This window comes from Pseudophryne corroboree, chromosome 7 (assembly GCF_028390025.1).
Source record: "Pseudophryne corroboree isolate aPseCor3 chromosome 7, aPseCor3.hap2, whole genome shotgun sequence".
NCBI classification, from domain to species: domain Eukaryota; kingdom Metazoa; phylum Chordata; class Amphibia; order Anura; family Myobatrachidae; genus Pseudophryne; species Pseudophryne corroboree.
In genome coordinates, this window is record NC_086450.1 from 128,025,250 (window position 1) to 128,047,725 (window position 22,476).

At 44.8% G+C, this 22,476-nt stretch overlaps 1 protein-coding gene across 2 annotated transcripts in view; it reads left to right on the forward strand.

Moving 5' to 3' along the window:
* The window catches only part of KCNH7 (potassium voltage-gated channel subfamily H member 7), a 930,127-nt gene that overhangs the window by 867,702 nt on the left and 39,949 nt on the right, over window positions 1–22,476 (forward strand). For both annotated transcript variants that reach the window (XM_063933624.1, XM_063933625.1), the window contains one exon: window positions 10,072–10,243. In XM_063933624.1, coding sequence (XP_063789694.1) covers window positions 10,072–10,243 — 172 coding nt within the window. The remainder of the gene's footprint in view (window positions 1–10,071; window positions 10,244–22,476) is intronic.

Below are 22,476 nucleotides of genomic sequence, written 5' to 3' on the forward strand. Positions count from 1 at the left end.
TAAACAGGAACGTTATAAACCTAAACTTTTATATATAGAAATGTTGAAGCCCTCAACTGGAAAAAATAGAAATTCATTACAGAAGCTTGGTGTAAAGACATGTCTTTATTGGTTCAAGATGATATTCTTTTTAAATATTATGATAAGGTATTTCACAAAGTACAATCTATTTCACTCCAAGAGATTCACATTAAAACACTTTACAGAGCTTATATATCTCAAAGCCAAAGAAGCTATTTCAATCCTGATGAGTCAGGCTGTTGTCTGAAATGTGATTACTTCTCAGCAAACTTCTTCTGCAACCTTTGGACCTGTGGATACATTGGGGGTCATTCCGAGTTGATTGCATGCTGCAACTTTTTGCAGCCCATGCGATCAACTAGACGCCACCTATGGGGGAGTGTATTTTTGCATAGCAAGGCTGCGATCGCTTGTGCAGCCGAGCTAGCTATACAAAAACATTTTGTGCAGTTTAGGAGTAGGTCCTGAATTACTCACCCACTGCGATAACTTCAGCCTGTCAGGTCCCGGAATTTACGTCAGACATCCGCCCTCCAAATGCCTGGATACGCCTGCGTTATCCACTCCACTCCCAGAAAACGGTCAGTTGCCACCCCGGAACGCCTTCCTCCTGTAAATCTCATTGCAAGCGATTGTTTTCTTCGTTAATTCAGTCGCTGCCCAGCGTTCCCCATCGCTGGGCAGCGACGCACCTGCGCATTGCGCCCGCTGTGCATGCGCATTCCGGACCCATTCGCACGGCTGCGGAAAAAAAGCAACGTGCGAACAGGTCAGAATGACCCCCATTAAACATTACTGGTACAAAATACTTAGCTTTAGAATTAACTAACTTTTGCTGATGGTAACCCTTAACCCCACTGCAATGTTGTTGGCAAATTTTGATGTTTGGAATCTTGATAATTCTAAAAAAGATATAATCCCCTTTTTGACAGTTCCAGTGACAATAGCAAAGAAAGTAATACTTATCTCCTTGATCTCTAGACACTTGCTGACATTGGCAGAAGTAGATAATCTGCCATCTGCTAACCATGTACTATGATTGATATGACGTCTTGCCAGTCTCTCCCAAAGGAGCTAAAAGATTCTTCTGAAAATGGGGTTCTTATATTGTAACTAAGCCTTTGACGTTGCAAGCTCAAATATGTGATATATTTGAAAGCCACAATAGTTCATCTGATATAGACTAAGAGATATTCGAGTGTACGCTTTGCCTACAATATTTGTCAGAATGTTTTGACACGTATTGGGATTTATCTCACGTGTTAATTATGGACAGTTACCTAATATATTGAATACATCATCATTTAAGGGATAAACTCCCCCCCCCCCAATCCTACCCAACCCAAGTCTTCATCCCTCGTCCCCTTCCCGTTACCTATCATTGTTCAGTTAATTGTTAATGTTAACAAGGCAGTCAACACTGGCTAACATATGTATCCTCTCAATTAAGTAAATTGTGTTTGGCTTATTTTGACTGGATGAATTTGTACATCCTCTTTCCCACTTATAGCATTCATAAATTATTGTGAAATACCATGGACATGCTAGGTGGAATTTACCCACTCTTCCTACATTTGAGGATACAAACATAAGATTCTGGGCAAGGTCAGCCAGTCCACCTACAAGCTTCGTTCATTTTTCCTTTTCTTCTTCGACACTATGTACACCACGGGTATGCAATTAGTTCCGATCGTTTCTGAGCTAATGAATTCACCCCACATGAGTATTCAGTTAGGGCAGTTTTTGGCCATTTTGAAGGCATTTTCGCCAAAGCATTCTCACCTTTTTTATTAAGTGAAGAGTCGTTGCCAAAAAATGCCTCAAAATCATTGAAAATGGCCCGCATTTTCGACGTAAATAGGGCGAATACTTCATTCACACTAAAAATAACATACCCCCCTTTGTCTCTTTTGTACTTATGTTTATGTTATGTTTCTTATTGGGAAATCTTAATAAACAAAAAAAATTTAAAAATACAAATAACAATAATTGTCAAGCATATACGTTTTCTGGTGACAATGATTTTTATTGTAAGTAATTTTCTATCAATATCCGGTATTTTCAGATCTGCGCATGCACTGGATCTGTCTGCGCCGAAGGTCACTGGCCCTGGCTGCATGAAAAACACCGGCCATCCTGAGTAACCTCAGGTTTACTCAGATGACCGATGTTCACATAGGGTGAGTGAATGCGGCATCGTCAGAGGCAGCAGCAGATCACAGAAGCGGCAGGAGATGTCTATTTACAGAAGACTCCTGCGGCATTAGTGTATTATAGCACAGCTGCTGCGTACAAAGATATAGCAGCTGTGCTACTTTGACTCAGGCCTTTCGTCATGTGGTAGGTGCAGATTTAACACCCCTTGTGAATAAAACCAAGCTTTTTAAGAATAGCATTGACTGGTTAAATCTGTATCCTGTCTTTGCATGTTGTGGCATGTTTAGGATTGAATAAGAAATTGAATGATCAGATAGTGGCGCACGCAGGAGGGGGTTCTGAATATCCTGAAACCCCCATGATCAGGCAAATTCATGTTTTCAGCTGTTTCTCCATCCCAATACATGACCCTGCAGCTGCAGGGAGCTCTTGTCGGCAGAGGTCTATGCACAGAATATACCCGGGAGCTGTTGCGCAGTTCAGCGACAGCAGCTCCCTCTCTATTATGCATGCTCACATTATATCTACAGTGACCAGGAGGCCACCAGTCTCCTCCTCTCAGCCTGGGGCATGTGTGTGTGTTTATACAGTGTGCGTGGTGTGTAATTAATGTGTGTGTGTCATATATAGATTTCTTTTTATACACACACACACATAGATAAATATATATATATATGTGTATGCGTGCATATTTATTTTAAAGAAGCCATGTGCATGATATGTATTTATATACATGTATATATATACAGTCCATGAGGCAGCACACCCATACGTAAATAACAGCTCCAATGGTACCCCCAGCCAGGAGCCCAAATATATCAAGCACTTGATAGATAGATATAGATATATATATATATATATATATATATATATATATTTATAGGGTTCACTACGGCTGGCCGGCGGTCGGGCTCCCGGCGACCAGCATCCCGGCGCCGGGAGCCCGACCGCCGGCTTACCGACAGCTTGGCGAGCGCAAATGAGCCCCTTGCGGGCTCGCTGCGCTCGCCACGCTACGGGCACGGTGGCGCGCTACGCGCGCCACACTATTTTATTCTCCCTCTATGGGGGTCGTGGACCCCCACGAGGGAAAATAATTGTCGGTATTCCGGCTGTCGGGCTCCCGGCGCCGGTATACTGAGCGCCGGGAGCCCGACCGCCGGCAAACAGAAGACCACCCATATTTATATATATATATATATATATATATATATATAGCAGCGCGGATGTATGGCACTCACAACCACTTGTAAAAAATGACAACAGCTTGTTTGCTTATAACAACGTTTCAAACTCTAATTTGAGTTTTTCTTCAGATTAACATGAAGAAAAACTCAAATTAGAGTTTGAAACGTTGTTATAAGCAAACAAGCTGTTGTCATTTTTGACAAGTGGTTGTGAGTGCCATACGTCTGCGCTGCTATACTTTCCTTGTGTAAGGGCACCAAACCCAGCTGCTGTTACCTCGTGGAGTGCCGGGCCTTCTGCAATCTATATATATATATATATATATATAATAAAAGTAAATCCTGCATTTGCCCCTGATCAGACCTGTAATAATGATTATAGCCAACAAACGAGAGGCAGTTACGTAACTGGTGGTCAGGAGACCGCCAGTTACAGTACCGACGCCGGAATCTCACTCCCTTCCAGTCTCGACAGTCGGCATGCCGACTAATAGGGACTATTCCCACACGTGGCAAGCGCCACTGTCCTCCCCCCCAGCAGGCATCTGCAAGCCGGGATTCCAGCGTCGGTATGGTGGCCGCCGGTCACGCATAACCAAACCCAACAAACCTCTTTCTACATACAGGGGCAGGTTGGAAGATGCTATTTCAATTAGCGTGATAAACACACCTGCTAATCAACTGGAGGCCTAAACATCAGCCATCAACAATGCAGCCAGACTGAGTCAGAGCTACAGGCTGCACAGATACCTGCCCGGAGGCCTTTGATCAATAATATTTATTATAACTGTTCTCTGTGGACCTAAAATGACAGCAAAGGACTCGTGTGTCTAGTTTTTCAGTTGATGCGCTCTGCTTATTGGATATCCACCTGTGCTAACAGAGTGAATGGAGAAGTAATATCAAGGGAGTGAATGTGATTACTGTATTTGCCAACCAGGAACATGCATGGGCATGACTAGGGAGGAAACATAAGCGTGGTGTTATGTTTCTATTATCTTGACTTGGCCTTTACTTAATAGTTAGTTATCCAATAAAATGAAGAAGGGATGTTGTATACTGAAAACAAACACAAATCCCTGGTGCTAAATATAATCACCTATTACGCTCGGTTTATTAAAATCCTCTAATTTGTTAAGTAGCTCCCAGTGACACCACTGTAGTGTCAAGAAATTAAAATAAAAAATATAAGATATTGAAAATATCAAATGGAGCGCTAGTAATGGTTAAATTAATAATTTGTTAGTTACACCTAAAAGGATATAACCAGTAAAATCAACACAACATAGTACAATATAAAAGTTGACACATATAACATGCAATATTATAGCACACACATAAATGTCTCTGTGTGACCTGTTATCTGACGAAACTGCCACTACATTTGCGCAGAGAAAAGCGTAAGAAGCACTTTATTTAACCCAGCGGACAAAGTTTGCACCGGGATCGTTCCTCTGACAAGCCAAGCCAGTGCACCTGTCATCTCACGCATGCTGCTACCAGGAGAAGGAGCGCAATTTAAACGGCGGCCAAGGAACACTAGGATCCGGTAAGAGTGACCCACACACACTCTCTCCTAACACGGCTTCCTGGACATTCAGTGAACACACAGGGCACAGGTGGACCGCAGCGCCGTCCCTCTGCCCCGGCCGTGAGCAGTATTCATACACTACAAACGGAGGAGACAGCTTAAACGGCTGCTAATGTTCATTTACAATTCTATGCCCTACCTCCACAATATTACTGCATTAAAGGACATGATCAAAGGAGTTGAGTAAGATTTGGGTTCACTACTACTCTGGACATAATTTTTAACTGTTACTGTGCACCTGCTAAAGTTTTCATAATCTTTAAGTCACCACAAAGGATGATTCAAGGCAGTTTTAACTAAAGTGCAATATAACAGGTCACCCTGAGACATTTATATGTGTGCTATAATATTGCATGTTATATGTGTCAACTTTTATATTGTACTGTTGTGTTGATTTTACTGGTTATATCCTTTTAGGTGTACCTAATAAATTATTCATTTAACGATTACTAGCGCTCCTTTTGATATTTTCAATATTTTATATTGTATACCAGTGATTGCTAACCTTGACACTCCAGCTGTTGTTGAACTACACATCCCAGCATGCCCTGCATCAGTTTTAGCATGGCCAAATAGCAAAACTGATGCAGGGCATGCTGGGATGTGTAGTTCAACAACAGCTGGAGTGTCAAGGTTAGCCATCACTGTTGTATACTGTTACACAATACACATACCCTCAAGCAGTCCTGGTTTATGGATGGTGTATCGACAAAAAGAGACGTTTATGGGCTGATCTGGGCTGGGTTAGATTTTGCAAGTGTAAATTTTGGGAGGTATGTATATTTATAACTCTAAAAACAGTTATCGGTGTCCTGTCTCAGGAAGCCAGGTCTAGGTTGTGAATTGTCATTATTAATCCTCTCAACTGCCCTAAGTTCATTATAACATATCCTCAGGGCCAATTATCACATGCGCAACATGGCATCCATTCAATTACTATTCTTTATTAATATAGTAGTGCTGTACATAGAGAGTCTTATGCAAACTTAGTAGCATATTGGCCTGCATAGAGCTTATGGTGTATATTTGCACTGTTTATGCCCAAATAGTGAATGCAGATACATTTTGCCTGGAGAGGCAGGTCAGACGTGGGAAGGAGAGTACTCCCATAGGAACAGTTCAGTAACTCCGTGCTTACCCAAATGCGGCAAAGGCAGACCAACAAGTAATCATATACTGTATACAACTATTAGGAGGCATAACATGTCGGAGGGCTGGTGTGAGTACATATAAATGACAATGGCAGTGTACAGCTCTACATATGTGCGGAAATTAGTGATGTGCACTGAAAAATTTTTGGGTTTTGTGTTTTGGTTTTGGATTCGGTTCCGAGGCCGTGTTTTGGATTCGGACGTGTTTTAACAAAACCTCCCTGAAAATTTTTTGTCGGATTCGGGTGTGTTTTGGATTCGGGTGTTTTTACAAAACACCCTCAAAAACAGCTTAAATCATAGAATTTGGGGGTCATTTTGATCCCATAGTATTATTAACCTCAATAACCATAATTTCCACTCATTTTCAGTCTATTCTGAACTCCTCACACCTCACAATATTATTTTTAGTCCTAAAATTTGCACCGAGGTCGCTGGATGACTAAGCTAAGCAACCCAAGTGGCCGACACAAACACCTGGCCCATCTAGGAGTGGCACTGCAGTGTCAGACAGGATGGCACTTCAAAAAAATAGTCCCCAAACAGCACATGATGCATAGAAAAAAAGAGGTGCACCAAGGTCGCTGGATGGCTAAGCTAAGCGACCCAAGTGGCCGACACAAACACCTGGCCCATCTAGGAGTGGCACTGCAGTGTCAGACAGGATGGCAGATTTAAAAAATAGTCCCCAAATAGCACATGATGCAAAGAAAAAAAGAGGTGCACCAAGGTCGCTGGATGGCTAAGCTAAGCGACACAAGTGGCCGACACAAACACCTGGCCCATCTAGGAGTGGCACTGCAGTGTCAGACAGGATGGCACTTCAAAAAAATAGTCCCCAAACAGCACATGATGAAAAGAAAAAAAGAGGCGCAATGAGGTAGCTGTGTGACTAAGCTAAGCGACCCAAGTGGCCGACACAAACACCTGGCCCATCTAGGAGTGGCACTGCAGTGTCAGGCAGGATGGCACTTCAAAAAAATAGTCCCCAAACAGCACTTGATGCAAAGAAAAATGAAAGAAAAAAGAGGTGCAAGATGGAATTGTCCTTGGGCCCTCCCACCCACCCTTATGTTGTATAAACAGGACATGCACACTTTAACGAACCCATCATTTCAGCAACAGGGTCTGCCACACGACTGTGACTGAAATGACTGGTTGGTTTGGGCCCCCACCAAAAAATAAGCAATCAATCTCTCCTTGCACAAACTGGCTCTATATACTGGTGGTCAGCAAACTGTGCAAACCTGAAATGCACCACAGGTATGGATGGATAGTATACTTGACGACACAGAGGTAGGTAGAGCAGTGGCCTACTGTACCGTACTGCTATATATTATATACTGGTGGACAGCAAACTGTGCAAAACTGAAATGCACCACAGGTATGGATGGATAGTATACTTGACGACACAGAGGTAGGTAGAGCAGTTGCCTACTGTACCGTACTGCTATATATTATATACTGGTGGATAGCAAACTGTTCAAAACTTAAATGCACCACAGGTATGGATGGATACTAGTATACTTGACGACACAGAGGTAGGTAGAGCAGTGGCCTACTGTACCGTACTGCTATATATTATATACTGGTGGACAGCAAACTGTGCAAAACTGAAATGCACCACAGGTATGGATGGATAGTATACTTGACCACACAGAGGTAGGTAGAGCAGTGGCCTACTGTACCGTACTGCTATATAGTATATACTGGTGGTCAGCAAACTGTGCAAAACTGAAATGCAGCACAGGTATGGATGGATTCTAGTATACTTGACGACACAGAGGTAGGTAGAGCAGTGGCCTACTGTACCGTACTGCTATATATTATATACTGGTGGACAGCAATCTGTGCAAAACTGAAATGCACCACAGGTATGGATGGATACTAGTATACTTGACGACACAGAGGTAGGTAGAGCAGTGGCCTACTGTACCGTACTGCTATATAGTATATATTATTGGTCAGCAAACTGTGCAAACCTGAAATGCACCACAGGTATGGATGGATAGTATACTTGACGACACAGAGGTAGGTAGAGCAGTGGCCTTCTGTACCGTACTGCTATATAGTATATACTGGTGGTCAGCAAACTGTGCAAAACTGAAATGCACCACAGGTATGGATGGATAGTATACTTGACCACACAGAGGTAGGTAGAGCAGTGGCCTACTGTACCGTACTGCTATATAGTATATACTGGTGGTCAGCAAACTGTGCAAAACTGAAATGCAGCACAGGTATGGATGGATTCTAGTATACTTGACGACACAGAGGTAGGTAGAGCAGTGGCCTACTGTACCGTACTGCTATATATTATATACTGGTGGACAGCAATCTGTGCAAAACTGAAATGCACCACAGGTATGGATGGATACTAGTATACTTGACGACACAGAGGTAGGTAGAGCAGTGGCCTACTGTACCGTACTGCTATATAGTATATATTATTGGTCAGCAAACTGTGCAAACCTGAAATGCACCACAGGTATGGATGGATAGTATACTTGACGACACAGAGGTAGGTAGAGCAGTGGACTACTGTACCGTACTGCTATATATATAGTTATACTGGTGGTCAGCAAAATTCTGCACTGTCCTCCTACTATATACTACAATGCAGCACAGATATGGAGCGTTTTTCAGGCAGAGAACGTATAATACTGGTGGTCACTGGTCAGCAAAACTCTGCACTGTCCTCCTACTATATAATACTGCTGGTCCCCAGTTCCCACAATAAAGCAATTAGCACACTGAGCACAGATATTTGCAGCACATTGAGCACAGTCAGATATGGAGCGTTTTTCAGGCAGAGAACGTAGATATTTGCACTTGCAGCACACTGAGCACAAATATTTGCAGCACACTGAGCACAGATATTTGCAGCACAATTTGCAGCCCACTGAACATAGAAACTGAGAGGACGCCAGCCACGTCCTCTCACGATCATCTCCAATGCACGAGTGAAAAATGGCGGCGACGCACGGCTCCTTATATAGAATACGAATCTCGCGAGAATCCGACCGCGGGATGATGACGTTCGGGCGCGCTCGGGTTAACCGAGCAAGGCGGGAGGATCCGAGTCTGCCTCGGACCCGTGTAAAATGGGTGAAGTTCGAGGGGGTTCGGATCCCGAGGATCCAAACCCGCTCATCACTTGCGGAAATACATTAAATTTATATTTAATCTAACTTTCATACTGAACCCATTGAGCTTTACTATCTAATTTACCTACCACAGGAACAGAAGCTAGTCAGGAACACCCACGTGGTTACAGGGAGAACATATAAACACCAGTCAGATAACACCTAGAATTGATTCCATCCAAAGATCCCTGTGCAGCAAAGCTAACCACTGTGCCACCATGCCATCTACTAGATATATTTAGGGCTGAATTCAGTTAGCCATGGTTAATTACCGTGGGCTAATTGATCTGCCAGGGCTATTCAATGACAGCCCATGGCAGCCCGCAGGCTGCAGTTAACGCAGATTTCTCTTCAAGCCTGAAGAATTTCAGACAGAAATCTGAATTAACCGCTCTGATCGCAGTTGCCGCAAAGCTGTTAACCCGTAGCTCCTGGAACTTAGCCCGGATTCAATGGGTTAAAGCATGGTAGCAGGTCATTTACCGTGCCAGGAGAAGGGGCTATAAATGAATAGCTCTGAGCATTAAAGCCCGAGACTACCACCCTTTTCCTGGAGTGGTAAATTACTGCATGTATTTGATTCCGTCCAATAATATGCTGCTCTGTCACCCATGTGCCATAATGTTCTGGTCTGTAAGACTTATCTTTGCTAGATGTGTGGTTGGTTACATATGCATAGAGCCTTCTAGGGCCGACACAGACCACCAGATCTCCAGCTGTTGTAGAACTACAAGCCACCACCATCTCCTGGAAATGTTACAGAGAACGTAGACTGTGGTGGGAAGAATGTTAATAATGTGTTTATTGTTGTGTTGCAGATGTAGCGAGTAACAGGACCTGGGAGAGAGAAGCTGCTGTGCTGCACGAGGGTGTAACCACCAATCACACAACATTAAACAATGTAGCCTGGGGAATCTGTGAAGGCGACAATGACCTGACATATGGAGAAGTGGAGCACAGGTTAGATTTAATGCAAGAACAGATGAACAGGTACGCACAATGTAAATGGATGCCATCTGGTATCTACTGAAACTAAAGTGTAACTCCACACTCAAAGAAATCTATCTTCCAGATGTTTTATTCTCATTAATTGCACATACTGACAATTCCAGGAAAATATGGACGTAGCGCCTAAAACATAAAAGTCAACACAGTTACAAGATGTTAGCGTTATTGATCAGTGGCAGTGCTCTATTTTGCTAATCGAGGAAAATAATTTTGAGTTGTGATCTAGTACTTCATCTTAGGGCTCTTGAAACTATCAGTGTTCACTGAATTAAAAAAATGTTTGGGTAGGCTTTCATTCATTTGCATATATAGCCAGTGGCGTCAGAAGGCGGGTGCGGCCCGCACCCGGGTGTCCCTTTCGGAAGGGGTGACACCAAAATGCCAGCTCTTCTGTAGTGACAGGAGCCGAGTGCTGCAGTGAGATAAACCCCTGCAGCACTCGGCTCCTGTCACAGATAAGAGCCGGCACTGCGCGCTGAGCAGTCTCCGGGGCAGCCAGCATCTTCGGGGAAGCTGGACATGCCCCCGGAGCAACAAAAAAAAAGATCTGCAAGGCCACGCCCCCTTTTGATTATGCCACGTCCCCTTTCCGGGCGCGGGGGGGGGGGGGGTGATAATACAAAGTGCGCTCTGGGTGTCACCACACCCGGTAACGCCTCTGTATATAGCAATGGGCAGGTTTTGTTCGTTTGCATATAAAGCAATGAAAATATAGGTGTTTGATTAAATTATTACATAATAGGCGAGATGTAATAGTGACTGAGACTGACGGAGGTGCTAGATGCCGGCCGATCTTGGATATTGTTTTAAAGAAGCATTCATTTACAATGCATGGTTTTGCCTTGTAAATGACTGCCGCTTTAAATAAACATCCGAGATCATTCGGCATCCCGCACCTGGCAATCTCGGACGCTATTATATCTCGCCTATGATCTAAATATCAGGGTTAATATAATGTAAATAAGGCAATTTAACAACCATAATTATTTCTTACTTCATGATATGGTTAAATAAAAATGTACAACAGTAAAGGTGATTCCGTTACTGAAAAAAGTAAAAAAAAGTTATACTATTTATTTAGATATTGAGATATTGGGGGGAATTCAGTTAGGTGAGAGTTTGGTCCCGAAAGGCGAACTCACGGCAAATTTGCATTGCAAATTACATTTGCAATTTAATTCCAAAACGGCATTTCCATTTTAGAGTAAATTCACCTATTTTTGTCCGCACCTCACATGGAGCAAGTGGAAAGGTAGGGAAAATCTTTATTTTTAGGTAAAATTGCAAGGACTTGCTTCAGAACTCCTTGGACACCCATTCCAATGACTAGTTAGGCATTTGAAAGTTTTCAATTAGCTTAATTGGGCCAATAATTACATGTCATTTTTTGGGTTGAAAAAAAATGGTCTCAAAGTACCCCAAAATCAACTTTTTTGTTAGTTTATGCACCCCAAATGTAATTATTTATTTCAGTGAAAAATATTAGCTTTTTATAAAAAAACATTATTTTTTAAAAATTAAAAGTGACCTCAAATTGCCCCCAAATCACTTCTCTTCTTTTTAACTTTAAAAAAAAAAAAATTCTTTAAATTCCTTGCTAATTAAATGAAATTCGTAAGCTTTTTACGTTATTCTACTTTTTTTTTAATGCTCAAATCAGCCATTTGACACCTTTTAAAAGGTACAGTACTTTCCTTCTGCCTATTAACAGTCTTCTAAAGAATTCTGATAACGAAGTTGTCACTTTTGGGGGGATCTAGGAAGGTCTCCCCACTTTTTCATGCTATTTTCCCAGTTTTATTGACAAAATTCGCAATGGTAGTGTGAATTGTCATTTCTAACTGAAATCTGCAAATCTTGGGCGTGCGCATGAGGCAAAGTGTGTGAATTTATGGGCAAAGTGTGCAAGTTTAATGCCTTTTGCAAACTTGCACCTAAATGAATTCCCCCCATTACCTCAAAATTCAGTTTTATATTAAAGTTTCTAAATACAAGCTTATTTTTGAAAGGATATGGCCCTAACATATTTTTCCAGATTGTAATTTGAGGAAACATCAACTAGCTTCAATACGCCATATGACACAAGATACCTGGTGTGAGTGAGCCGCCTAGTCCTGTACAATTCTGCTAGCAACTATATTGTATCTTTTTTGCATCCTTTTACTCCCAAAAAGTGCTTTAGTTATAATGCAATGCAACTAGGATGCACCAGGAAACTGTGCGGATTAATTTGGAATGTGACAGATCTGTGTGCGACTGAGAACATGTAGCACAATGGAACGTGGCAGGGAAAAAAGCCACAGCCTCTGCATCGTAGCAATTCATATACTGATTCAGACTCAGTCGCACACAGATATACACGTGTCACATATCACATTATTCAGATTAGTCTCCAGGTGCATCCTAGTGGCATCACATTGCGACGAAGATGGATTTGTTTGGGTGAAAAGACACAAAAAAAACACGCCCTGTGATAGAAGAGTCACACGGGATCTGGTGCACCAAGAGTGTCTCTTTGGTACAGTTGCACCAATAATGTATTATGACACATCTGTAGGTTGCTCCTTTGATCAGGAAGTAGGTCTAGGGAGGAAGTTCCACCATTTATGCAGCTGACCTCAGTCAATGATTACAATAAATCGTGCTGACTAATTTTTTAAATAATCCTGAACATTATTTTTTTACCAATTAATGTATTGCTAATCATTTGCAATATATTTCTGGTGAGTTCCAGAGGTTCAGTAGAGGCTGCATTTCATGAATGTACTACAAGTTGAGTATCCCATATCCAAATATTCCGAAATACGGAATATTCCAAAATACATAATTTTTTGAGTGAACGTGAGATAGTGAAACCTTTGTTTTCTGATGGCTCAATGTACACAAACTTTGTTTAATACACAAAGTTATTAAAAGTGTTGTATTAAATGACCTTCAGGCTGTGTGTATAAGGTGTATGAAACATAAATGAATTGTGTGAATATACACACAATTTGTTTAATACACAAAGTTATTAAAAATATTGGCTAAAATGACCTTCAGGCTGCGTGAATATGATGTATATGAAACATAAATATATTCTGTGCTTAGACTTAAGTCCCATTGCCATGATATCTCATTATGGTATGCAATTATTCCAAAATACGAAAAAATCTGATGTTCATAATACTTCTGGTCCCAAGCATTTTGGATAAGGGATACTCAACCTGTACTTGTTTAGTCTTGATTTTGTTTTGAATGTACCTATTTGAAACTGATTATTTGACTTGCACTTCTTCTATGTACTGTTTATGTCAGCCTTTATTCACAAGTATTCAAAGTATTGAGCCATGTTGATGCGTTCCGTATTATATAATTTTGTCCTTAAATATTTTGTAAAACATACAGTATTAGGAAATGTAAGTAATAGTAGTTGCATTAGCAGGTAGAAAAAATATTGTAATCAGTACACTTTACCAGTCTCATTGCACACTTGGTGAGTCCGTTTCTTTAAACAATGTGCCCAGGTTACACAAATTGTCATAGGTTATAGATGTATCCCCAGGATGTCCCATCTTGCAATAAAATGTTGAAAATCTAGAGTTAATTCTGGGAGCTGAATGTATCAATTTTGTGTACACACACATAGTAAGATGTCTCATGAATGGGGATTCCGTTACTGACTTTGAAGATAAGCTGATTTGTCAAGGATTACTTACACAAGATTGCACTTCATATATTGTGATAGTATGGGGTTTATTGTGGGCTGTTGGTTATGATGATTTGTTCACAGTAGTGGTGGCAGTTGTATGATGAATAGAGTTTTTTACTTTAAAAAGGGGATGTGGTATACCAGATCTACAATGTCTAGGTCAACAATCATTAAGTCGACCCCATATGGTCGACATGCAAAAACATTAACAACATTAACAAAAGGTCGACACTGGAAAAGGTCAACAGGGTCAAAAGGCCAACACGGCGATAGTCGACACAAAAATGGCTGACACTTTTCTTTTTTCTTTTTGGGGTTAGTGTGGATAGTTTTTCCATGTGGGACCACCATTTGTAGAAATGCATCCTCTTGAGGGCTCGCTTCACTCGCCATGCTTCGGCCGTGGTGTCTTGCTCCACTCTGCTTCACTCAACATAAGGTTTCTAAAGGTTATGATTTGTGACATTCCATTCCATTCAAGGATGGAAAAAGTCCAAAAACATGAAAATGCCCCCAAAACATGTGTCGATCATATGTGTGTCGACGATTGCCATGTTGGCCATTTGAACCTGTCGACCTTTTCCAGTGTTGACCTTTCATAGGTTGACCTTTTGTCCATGTTGACCTTTTGTCAATGTCAACCTAATGCATGTTGACCATATGGGGTGGACCTATTGACTGTCGACCTAGCCCTATAGTCCGGATCCTGTAAAAGGGTGATTCAGTTACCGGTGGAATTGCCTACACATAACCAATAACTAAATGCCTGAGCACAGGACATTTGTGTCTACACAGCAGATATGTGGTATATTTAATTGCTGCAAAAATAAATAAATCACCCCGTGAATAGAATTCTCCGGAGGTGTAACTCTGCTTTAAGTTACATTTCAAACAATGATTGTCCTCTATGGTGAAACTGACATTGAACAGGGTCATTTTATCAGCATTGTAGCCTTGGGGAAAGGAAAGTACTGGAGCCCATACCCACTCATCCATGGGGATTAATGAAAAAAAACCCTCATAGATTATTCCTCCTGCATTTCCGCGATGTCTCTTCACATGCTTCTATGATCCAAACAGTGAGTGGCTGTCAGCACTTTGATTGGTGGATAACTCCAGCCATCCACCAATCAGCTGACCACCATTCACTGCCTGGCTGGCTGAGGGGCAGGTAGAGAATGTTGCATAGCTGTTCTGATTGTTGTGTGTAATTCACAATGAGAGCAGTAGGCAGCAATCTCAACCTGCCTCCCAAGAAGCATCCCGTCCATTACTATCACCAGGGGCATAGCCAGAACTTTGTTGGCCCCATAGCGACATTTCTCTTACGTCCTAGAGGATGATGGGGACTCCGTAAGGACCATGGGGTATAGACAGGCTCCGCAGGAGACATGGGCACTCTAAAGACTTTAGAATGGGTGTGCACTGGCTCCTCCCTCTATGCCCCTCCTCCAGACCTCAGTTAGATCCTGTGCCCAGAGGAGACTGGGTGCACTGCAGGGGAGCTCTCCTGAGTTTCTCTAAAAAAGACTTTTTATTAGGTTTTTTATTTTCAGGGAGCACTGCTGGCAACAGGCACCCTGCATCGTGGGACTGAGGAGAGAGAAGCAGACCTACTTAAAATAAGATTTTACTCACCGGTAAATCTATTTCTCGTAGTCCGTAGTGGATGCTGGGGACTCCGTAAGGACCATGGGGATTAGCGGCTCCGCAGGAGACTGGGCACAACTAAAGAAAGCTTTAGGACTACCTGGTGTGCACTGGCTCCTCCCACTAAGACCCTCCTCCAGACCTCAGTTAGGATACTGTGCCCGGAAGAGCTGACACAATAAGGAAGGATTTTGAATCCCGGGTAAGACTCATACCAGCCACACCAATCACACCGTATAACTCGTGATACTATACCCAGTTAACAGTATGATAACAACTGAGCCTCTCAACAGATGGCTCAACAATAACCCTTTAGTTAGGCAATAACTATATTCAAGTATTGCAGACAATCCGCACTTGGGATGGGCGCCCAGCATCCACTACGGACTACGAGAAATAGATTTACCGGTGAGTAAAATCTTATTTTCTCTAACGTCCTAAGTGGATGCTGGGGACTCCGTAAGGACCATGGGGATTATACCAAAGCTCCCAAATGGGCGGGAGAGTGCGGATGACTCTGCAGCACCGAATGAGCAAACTCTAGGTCCTCCTCAACCAGGGTATCAAACTTGTAGACTCTTGCAAGAGTGTTTGAACCCGACCAAGTAACAGCTTGGCAAATTTGTAAAGCCGAGACCCCTCGGGCAGCCGCCCAAGAAGAGCCCACTTTCCTCGTGGAATGGGCTTTCACAGATTTAGGGTGCGGCAGTCCAGACGCAGAATGTGCAAGTTGAATCGTGCTACAGATCCAGCGAGCAATAGTCTGCTTAGAAGCAGGAGCACCCAGCTTGTTGGGTGCATACAGGATAAATAACGAGTCAGTTTTCCTGACTCCAGCCGTCCTGGAAACATATACTTTTCAGGGCCCTGACTACGTCCAGAAACTTGGAATCCTCCAAGTCCCAAGTAGCCGCAGGCACCACAATAGGTTGGTTCACATGAAAAACTGCTACCACCTTAGAAAGGAATTGGGAACGAGTCCTCAATTCCGCCTTATCCATATAAAATACAGATAAGAGCTTTTGACAAAGCCGCCAATTCTGATACACGCCTGGCCGACGCCAAGGCCCACAGCATGACCACTTTCCACGTGAGGTATTGTAGCTCCACGGATTTAAGTGGCTCAACTCAATGCGACTTCAGGAAATCCAACACTATGTTGAGATCCCACGGTGCCACTGGAGGCACAAACGGGGGCTGACTATGCAGCACTCCCTTAACAAAAGTCTGAACTTCAGGCAGTGAAGCCAGTTCTATTTTGGAAGAAAATCGATAGAGCCGAAATCTGGACCTTAATGGAACCCAATTTTAGGCCCATAGTCACCTCTGACTTGTAGGAAGTGCAGAAATCGACCTAGCTGAAATTCCTCCTTTGGGGCCTTACTGGCCTCACAGCACGCAACATATTTCCGCCATATGCGGTGATAATGGTTTGCGTTCACTTCTTTCCTAGCTTTAAATAGCGTAGGGATAACTTCCTCCGGAATGCCCTTTTCCTTCAGGATCCGGCGTTCAACCGCCATGCCGTCAAACGCAGCTGCGGTACATCTTGGAACAGACAGGCCCCCTGCTGCAGCAGGTCCTGTCTGAGCGGCAGAGGCCATGGGTCCTCTGAGATCATTTCTTGGAGTTCTAGGTACCAAGCTCTTCTTGGCCACCCAGAACAATGAGTTTAGTTCTTACTCCTCTCCTTCTTATTATTCTCATTACCCTGGGTATGAGAGGCAGAGAAGGGAACACATACACCGACTGGTACACCCACGGTGTTACCAGAGCGTCCACAGCTATCGCCTGAGGGTCCCTTGACCTGGCGCAATATCTTTGTAGCTTTTTGTTGAGGCGGGACGCCATCCTGTCCACCTGTGGCCTTTCCCCACGGTGTACAATCATTTGGAAGACTTCTGGATGAAGTCCCCACTCTCCCGGGTGGAGGTCGTGTCTGCTGAGAAAGTCTGCGTCTCAGTTGTCCACTCCGGGAATGAACACTGCTGACAGTGCTAACACATGATTTTCCGCCCATTGGAGAATCCTTGTGGCTTCTGCCATCGCCATCCTGCTTCTTGTGCCGCCCTGTCGGTTTACATGAGCGACCGCCGTGATGTTGTCTGACTGGATCAGCACCGGCCGGTGTTGAAGCAGGGGTCTAGCCTGACTTAGGGCATTGTAAATGGCCCATAGTTCCAGAACATTTATGTGTAGGGAAGTCTCGTGACGTTTCCATAGGCCTTGGAAGTTTCTTCCCTGTGTGACTGCCCCCCAGCCTTGAAGGCTGGCATCCGTGGTCACCAGGACCCAGTCCTGTATGCCGAATCTGCGGCCCCCTAGAAGATGAGCACTCTGCAGCCACCACAACAGCGACACCCTGACCCTTGGAGACAGGGTTATCCGCCGATGCATCTGAAGATGCGACCCGGACCACTTGTCCAATAGATCCCACTGGAAAATCCTTGCATGGGACCTGGCGAATGGAATTTCTTCATAAGAAGCTACCATCTTTCCCAGGGCTCGCGTGCATTGATGCACCGACACCTGTATACGTATTAGGAGGTCTCTGTCTAGAGACAACAACTCCTTGGACTTCTCCTCCGGGAGAAACCCTTTTTATCCTGTTCTGTGTCCAGAACCATACCCAGGAACAGTAGACGCGTCGTAGGAACCAGCTGCGACTTTGGAATATTCAGAATCCAGCCGTGCTGTTGTAGCACTTCCCGAGATAGTGCTACTCCGACGAACAACTGCTCCCTGGACCTCGCCTTTATAAGGAGATCGTCCAAGTACGGGATAATTATTTCGGCCATTACCTTGGTAAATACCTCGGTGCCGGGGACAGACCAACGGCAACGTCTGGAATTGGTAATGACAATCCTGTACCACAATATTGAGGTACTCCTGGTGAAGAGGGTAAATAGGGACATGCAGGTAATCATCCTTGATGTCCAGTGATACCATGAAATTCTCCAGGCTTGCAATAATCGCCCTGAGCGATTCCATTTTGAACTTGAACCTTCGTATATAAGTGTTCAAGGCTTTCAATTTTAGAATGGGTCTCACCGAACCGTCTGGTTTCGGTACCACAACATTTTGGAATAGTAACCCCGGCCTTGTTGAAGGAGGGGTACCTTGTTTTCACCTGCTGGAAGTACAGCTTGTGAATTGCCGCCAGTACTACCTTTCTCCGAGGGCAGCCGGCAAGGCTGATGTGAGGTAACGGCGAGGGGGAGTCGCCTCGAACTCCAGCCTGTATCCCTGTGATACTATTTGCAGAACCTAGAGATCCACCTGTGGGCAAGCCCACTGGTCCCTGAAGTTCCCGAGACGCGCCCCCACCGCACCTGTCTCCACCTGTGGAGCCCCAGCGTCATGCGGTGGACTCAGAGGAAGCGGGGGAAGATTTTTGATCCTGGGAACTGGCTGCTGGTGCAGCTTTTTTCCTTCTTCCCTTGTCTTTGTGCAGAAAGGAAGCGCCTTTGACCCGCTTGCTTTTCTGAAGCCGAAAGGACTGTACCTGAAAATACGGTGCTTTCTTAGGCTGTGAGGAAACCTGAGGTAAAAAATTTTCTTCTCAGCTGTTGCTGTGGATACGAGGTCCCAGAGACCATCCCCAAACAATTCCTCACCCTTATAAGGCAGAATCTCCATGTGCCTTTTACAGGCAGCATCACCTGTCCACTGCCGGGTTTCTAATACCCTCCTGGCAGAATGTACATTGCATTAATTCTGGATGCCAGCCGGCAAATATCCCTCTGTGCATCCTTTATATATAAGACAACGTCTTAAATATGCTCAATGTTAGCAAAATATTATCCCTGTCTTAGCGTATCAGACCACGCTGCAGCAGCCCTATTTATGCTGAGGCAATTGCAGGTCTCAGTATATAACTTGAGTGTGTAAATACAGACTTCAGGATCGCCTCCTGCTTTTTATCAGCAGGTTCCTTCAAGGTGGCCGTATCCTAAGATGGCAGTGCCACCTTTTGACAAACGTGTGAGCGCCTTATCCACCCTAAGGGATATCTCCCAACGTGACCTATCCTCTGGCGGGAAAGGGTACGCCATCAGTAACTTTTTAGAAATTACCAGTTTCTTATCGGGGGAAACCACGCTACTTTACACACTTCATTCATTCATCTGATAGGGGAACAAAACACTGGCTGCTTTTTCTCCCCAAAAATAAAACCCCTTTTATGTGGTACTTGGGTTCATGTCAGAAAATGCGTAACACATTTTTCATTGCCGAGATCATGTAACGGATGTTCCTAGTGGATTGTGTATATGTCTCAACCTCGTCGCCACTGGAGTCAGACTCCGTGTCGACATCTGTGTCTGCCATCTGAGGTAACTGGCGTTTTTTGAGCCCCTGATGGCCTTTGAGATGCCTGGGCAGGCGCGGGCTGAGAAGCCGGCTGTCCCACAGCTGTTACGTCATCCAGCCTTTTATGTAAGGAGTTGACACTGTCGGTTAATACCTTCCACCTATCCATCCACTCTGGTGTCGGCCCCACAGGGGACGACATCCCATTTATCGGCCTCTGCTCCGCCTCCACGTAACCTTCCTCATCCAACATGTCGACACAGCCGTACCGACACACCGCACACACACAGGGAATGCTCTGACTGAGGACAGGACCCCACAAAGTCCTTTGGGGAGACAGAGAGAGAATATGCCAGCACACACCAGAGCGCTATATAATGCAGGGATTAACACTATAACTGAGTGATTTTTCCCCAAATAGCTGCTTGTACACATATATTGCGCCTAAATTTAGTGCCCCCCCCCTCTTTTTAACCCTTTGAGCCTGAAAACTACAGGGGAGAGCCTGGGGAGCTGTCTTCCAGCTGCACTGTGAAGAGAAAATGGCGCCAGTGTGCTGAGGGAGAAGCCCCGCCCCTTTTTCAACTGACTTTCTCCCGCTTTTTCTGGAATACTGGCAGGGGTAATTTTACATCTATATAGCCTCTAGGACTATATATGATGTAGATTTGCCAGCCAAGGTGTCATATATTGCCCTCAGGGCGCCCCCCCCCCCCCCCCAGCGCCCTGCACCCATCAGTGACCGGAGTGTGAGGTGTACATGAGGAGCAATGGCGCACAGCTGCAGTGCTGTGCGCTACCTTGGTGAAGACCGAAGTCTTCTGCCGCCGATTTTCCGGACTCTTCATGCTTCTGGCTCTGTAAGGGGGACGGCGGCGCGGCTCCGGGAACGAACACCAAGGTCGGGTCCTGCGGTCGATCCCTCTGGAGCTAATGGTGTCCAGTAGCCTAAGAAGCCCAAACTACCACCTGTTAGGTAGGTTCGCTTCTTCTCCCCTTAGTCCCTCGCTGCAGTGAGTCTGTTGCCAGCAGATCTCACTGTAAAATAAAAAACCTAAATATACTTTCTTTCTAGGAGCTCAGGAGAGCCCCTAGTGTGCATCCAGCTCAGCCGGGCACAAGAATCTAACTGAGGTCTGGAGGAGGGTCTTAGTGGGAGGAGCCAGTGCACACCAGGTAGTCCTAAAGCTTTCTTTAGTTGTGCCCAGTCTCCTGCGGAGCCGCTAATCCCCATGGTCCTTACGGAGTCCCCAGCATCCACTTAGGACGTTAGAGAAATGATAGGCTCTGCTTCTTAGGCTACTGGACACCATTAGCTCCAGAGGGTCGGAACGCAGGTCTCACCCTCGCTGTTCGTCCCGGAGCCGCGCCGCCGTCCTCCTCACAGAGCTGGAAGATAGAAGCCGGGTGAGTATTAAGAAGAAAAGAAGACTTCAAAGGCGGCAGAAGACTTCAGATCTTCACTGAGGTAACGCGCAGCGGTAACGCTGCGTGCCATTGCTCCCACACATACACACACAGCGGGCACTGTAAGGGTGCAGGGCGCAGGGGGGGCGCCCTGGGCAGCAATATAAACCTCAAGGGACACTGGCAGATGGATTAGTTACTGCAGAGGCAGTATATTAAAAAAAACCCGCCAGTATAAATAATTTGAGCGGGACCGAAGCCCGCCGGTGAGGGGGCGGAGCTTGATCCTCCAGCACTAACCAGCGCCAATTTCTCCACAGCACACTGCAGAGAAGCTGGCTCCCCGGACTCTCCCCTGCTGAACACGGTTACAGAGGGCAAAGAAGAGGGGGGGGGGGGGGCACATTTAATTGGCGCAGTGAGTGTATATATATATATATATATATTTATATAAAGCGCTGTACTGACTGGGATTTTATTCCAGGGTCAGGTGGCGTGGGTGTGTACTGGCATACTCTCTCTCTGTCTTTCCAAAGGGCCTTATTGGGGGACTGTCTCCATATTGATATATCCCAGAGTGTGTGGGAGTGTCGGTACGTGTGTGTCAGCATGTCTGAAGCGGAAGGCTTATCTAAGGAGGAGGTGGAGCAGATGATTGTGGTGTCTCCGTCGGCAACGCCGACACCTGATTGGTTGGATATGTGGAATGTTTTAAATGCAAATGTGTCTTTATTACATAAGAGATTGGACAAAGCAGAGTCCAGGGATAAAGCAGGAAGTCAATCCATGGCTTTGACTGTGTCACAGGGCCCTTCAGGGTCTCAGAAACGTCCCCTGTCCCAAGTAGCAGACACTGATACCGACACGGATTCTGACTCCAGTGTCGACTACGATGATGCGAGGTTACACCCAAGCAGAGGCGTTGGAACTGGGGGGGCAAGGGGGCAGCTCGCCCCCCCCAAAATATGAGAGGCGCCGCCGATATTCAGGAGGAGCGATGTGCGGTCAACTGAAAGACCGCACATCACAACCTCCGCTCCGTGCAGGGACTGAGCAGCAGCAGGATATGGCTGTGTTCAGCCCCTCCTGCTCCAAGGCTCAGTTCAACAGCGCTGCCCGCCCCCCCTTACCAGGGCCGGCTCACGGCCCCAGCAAA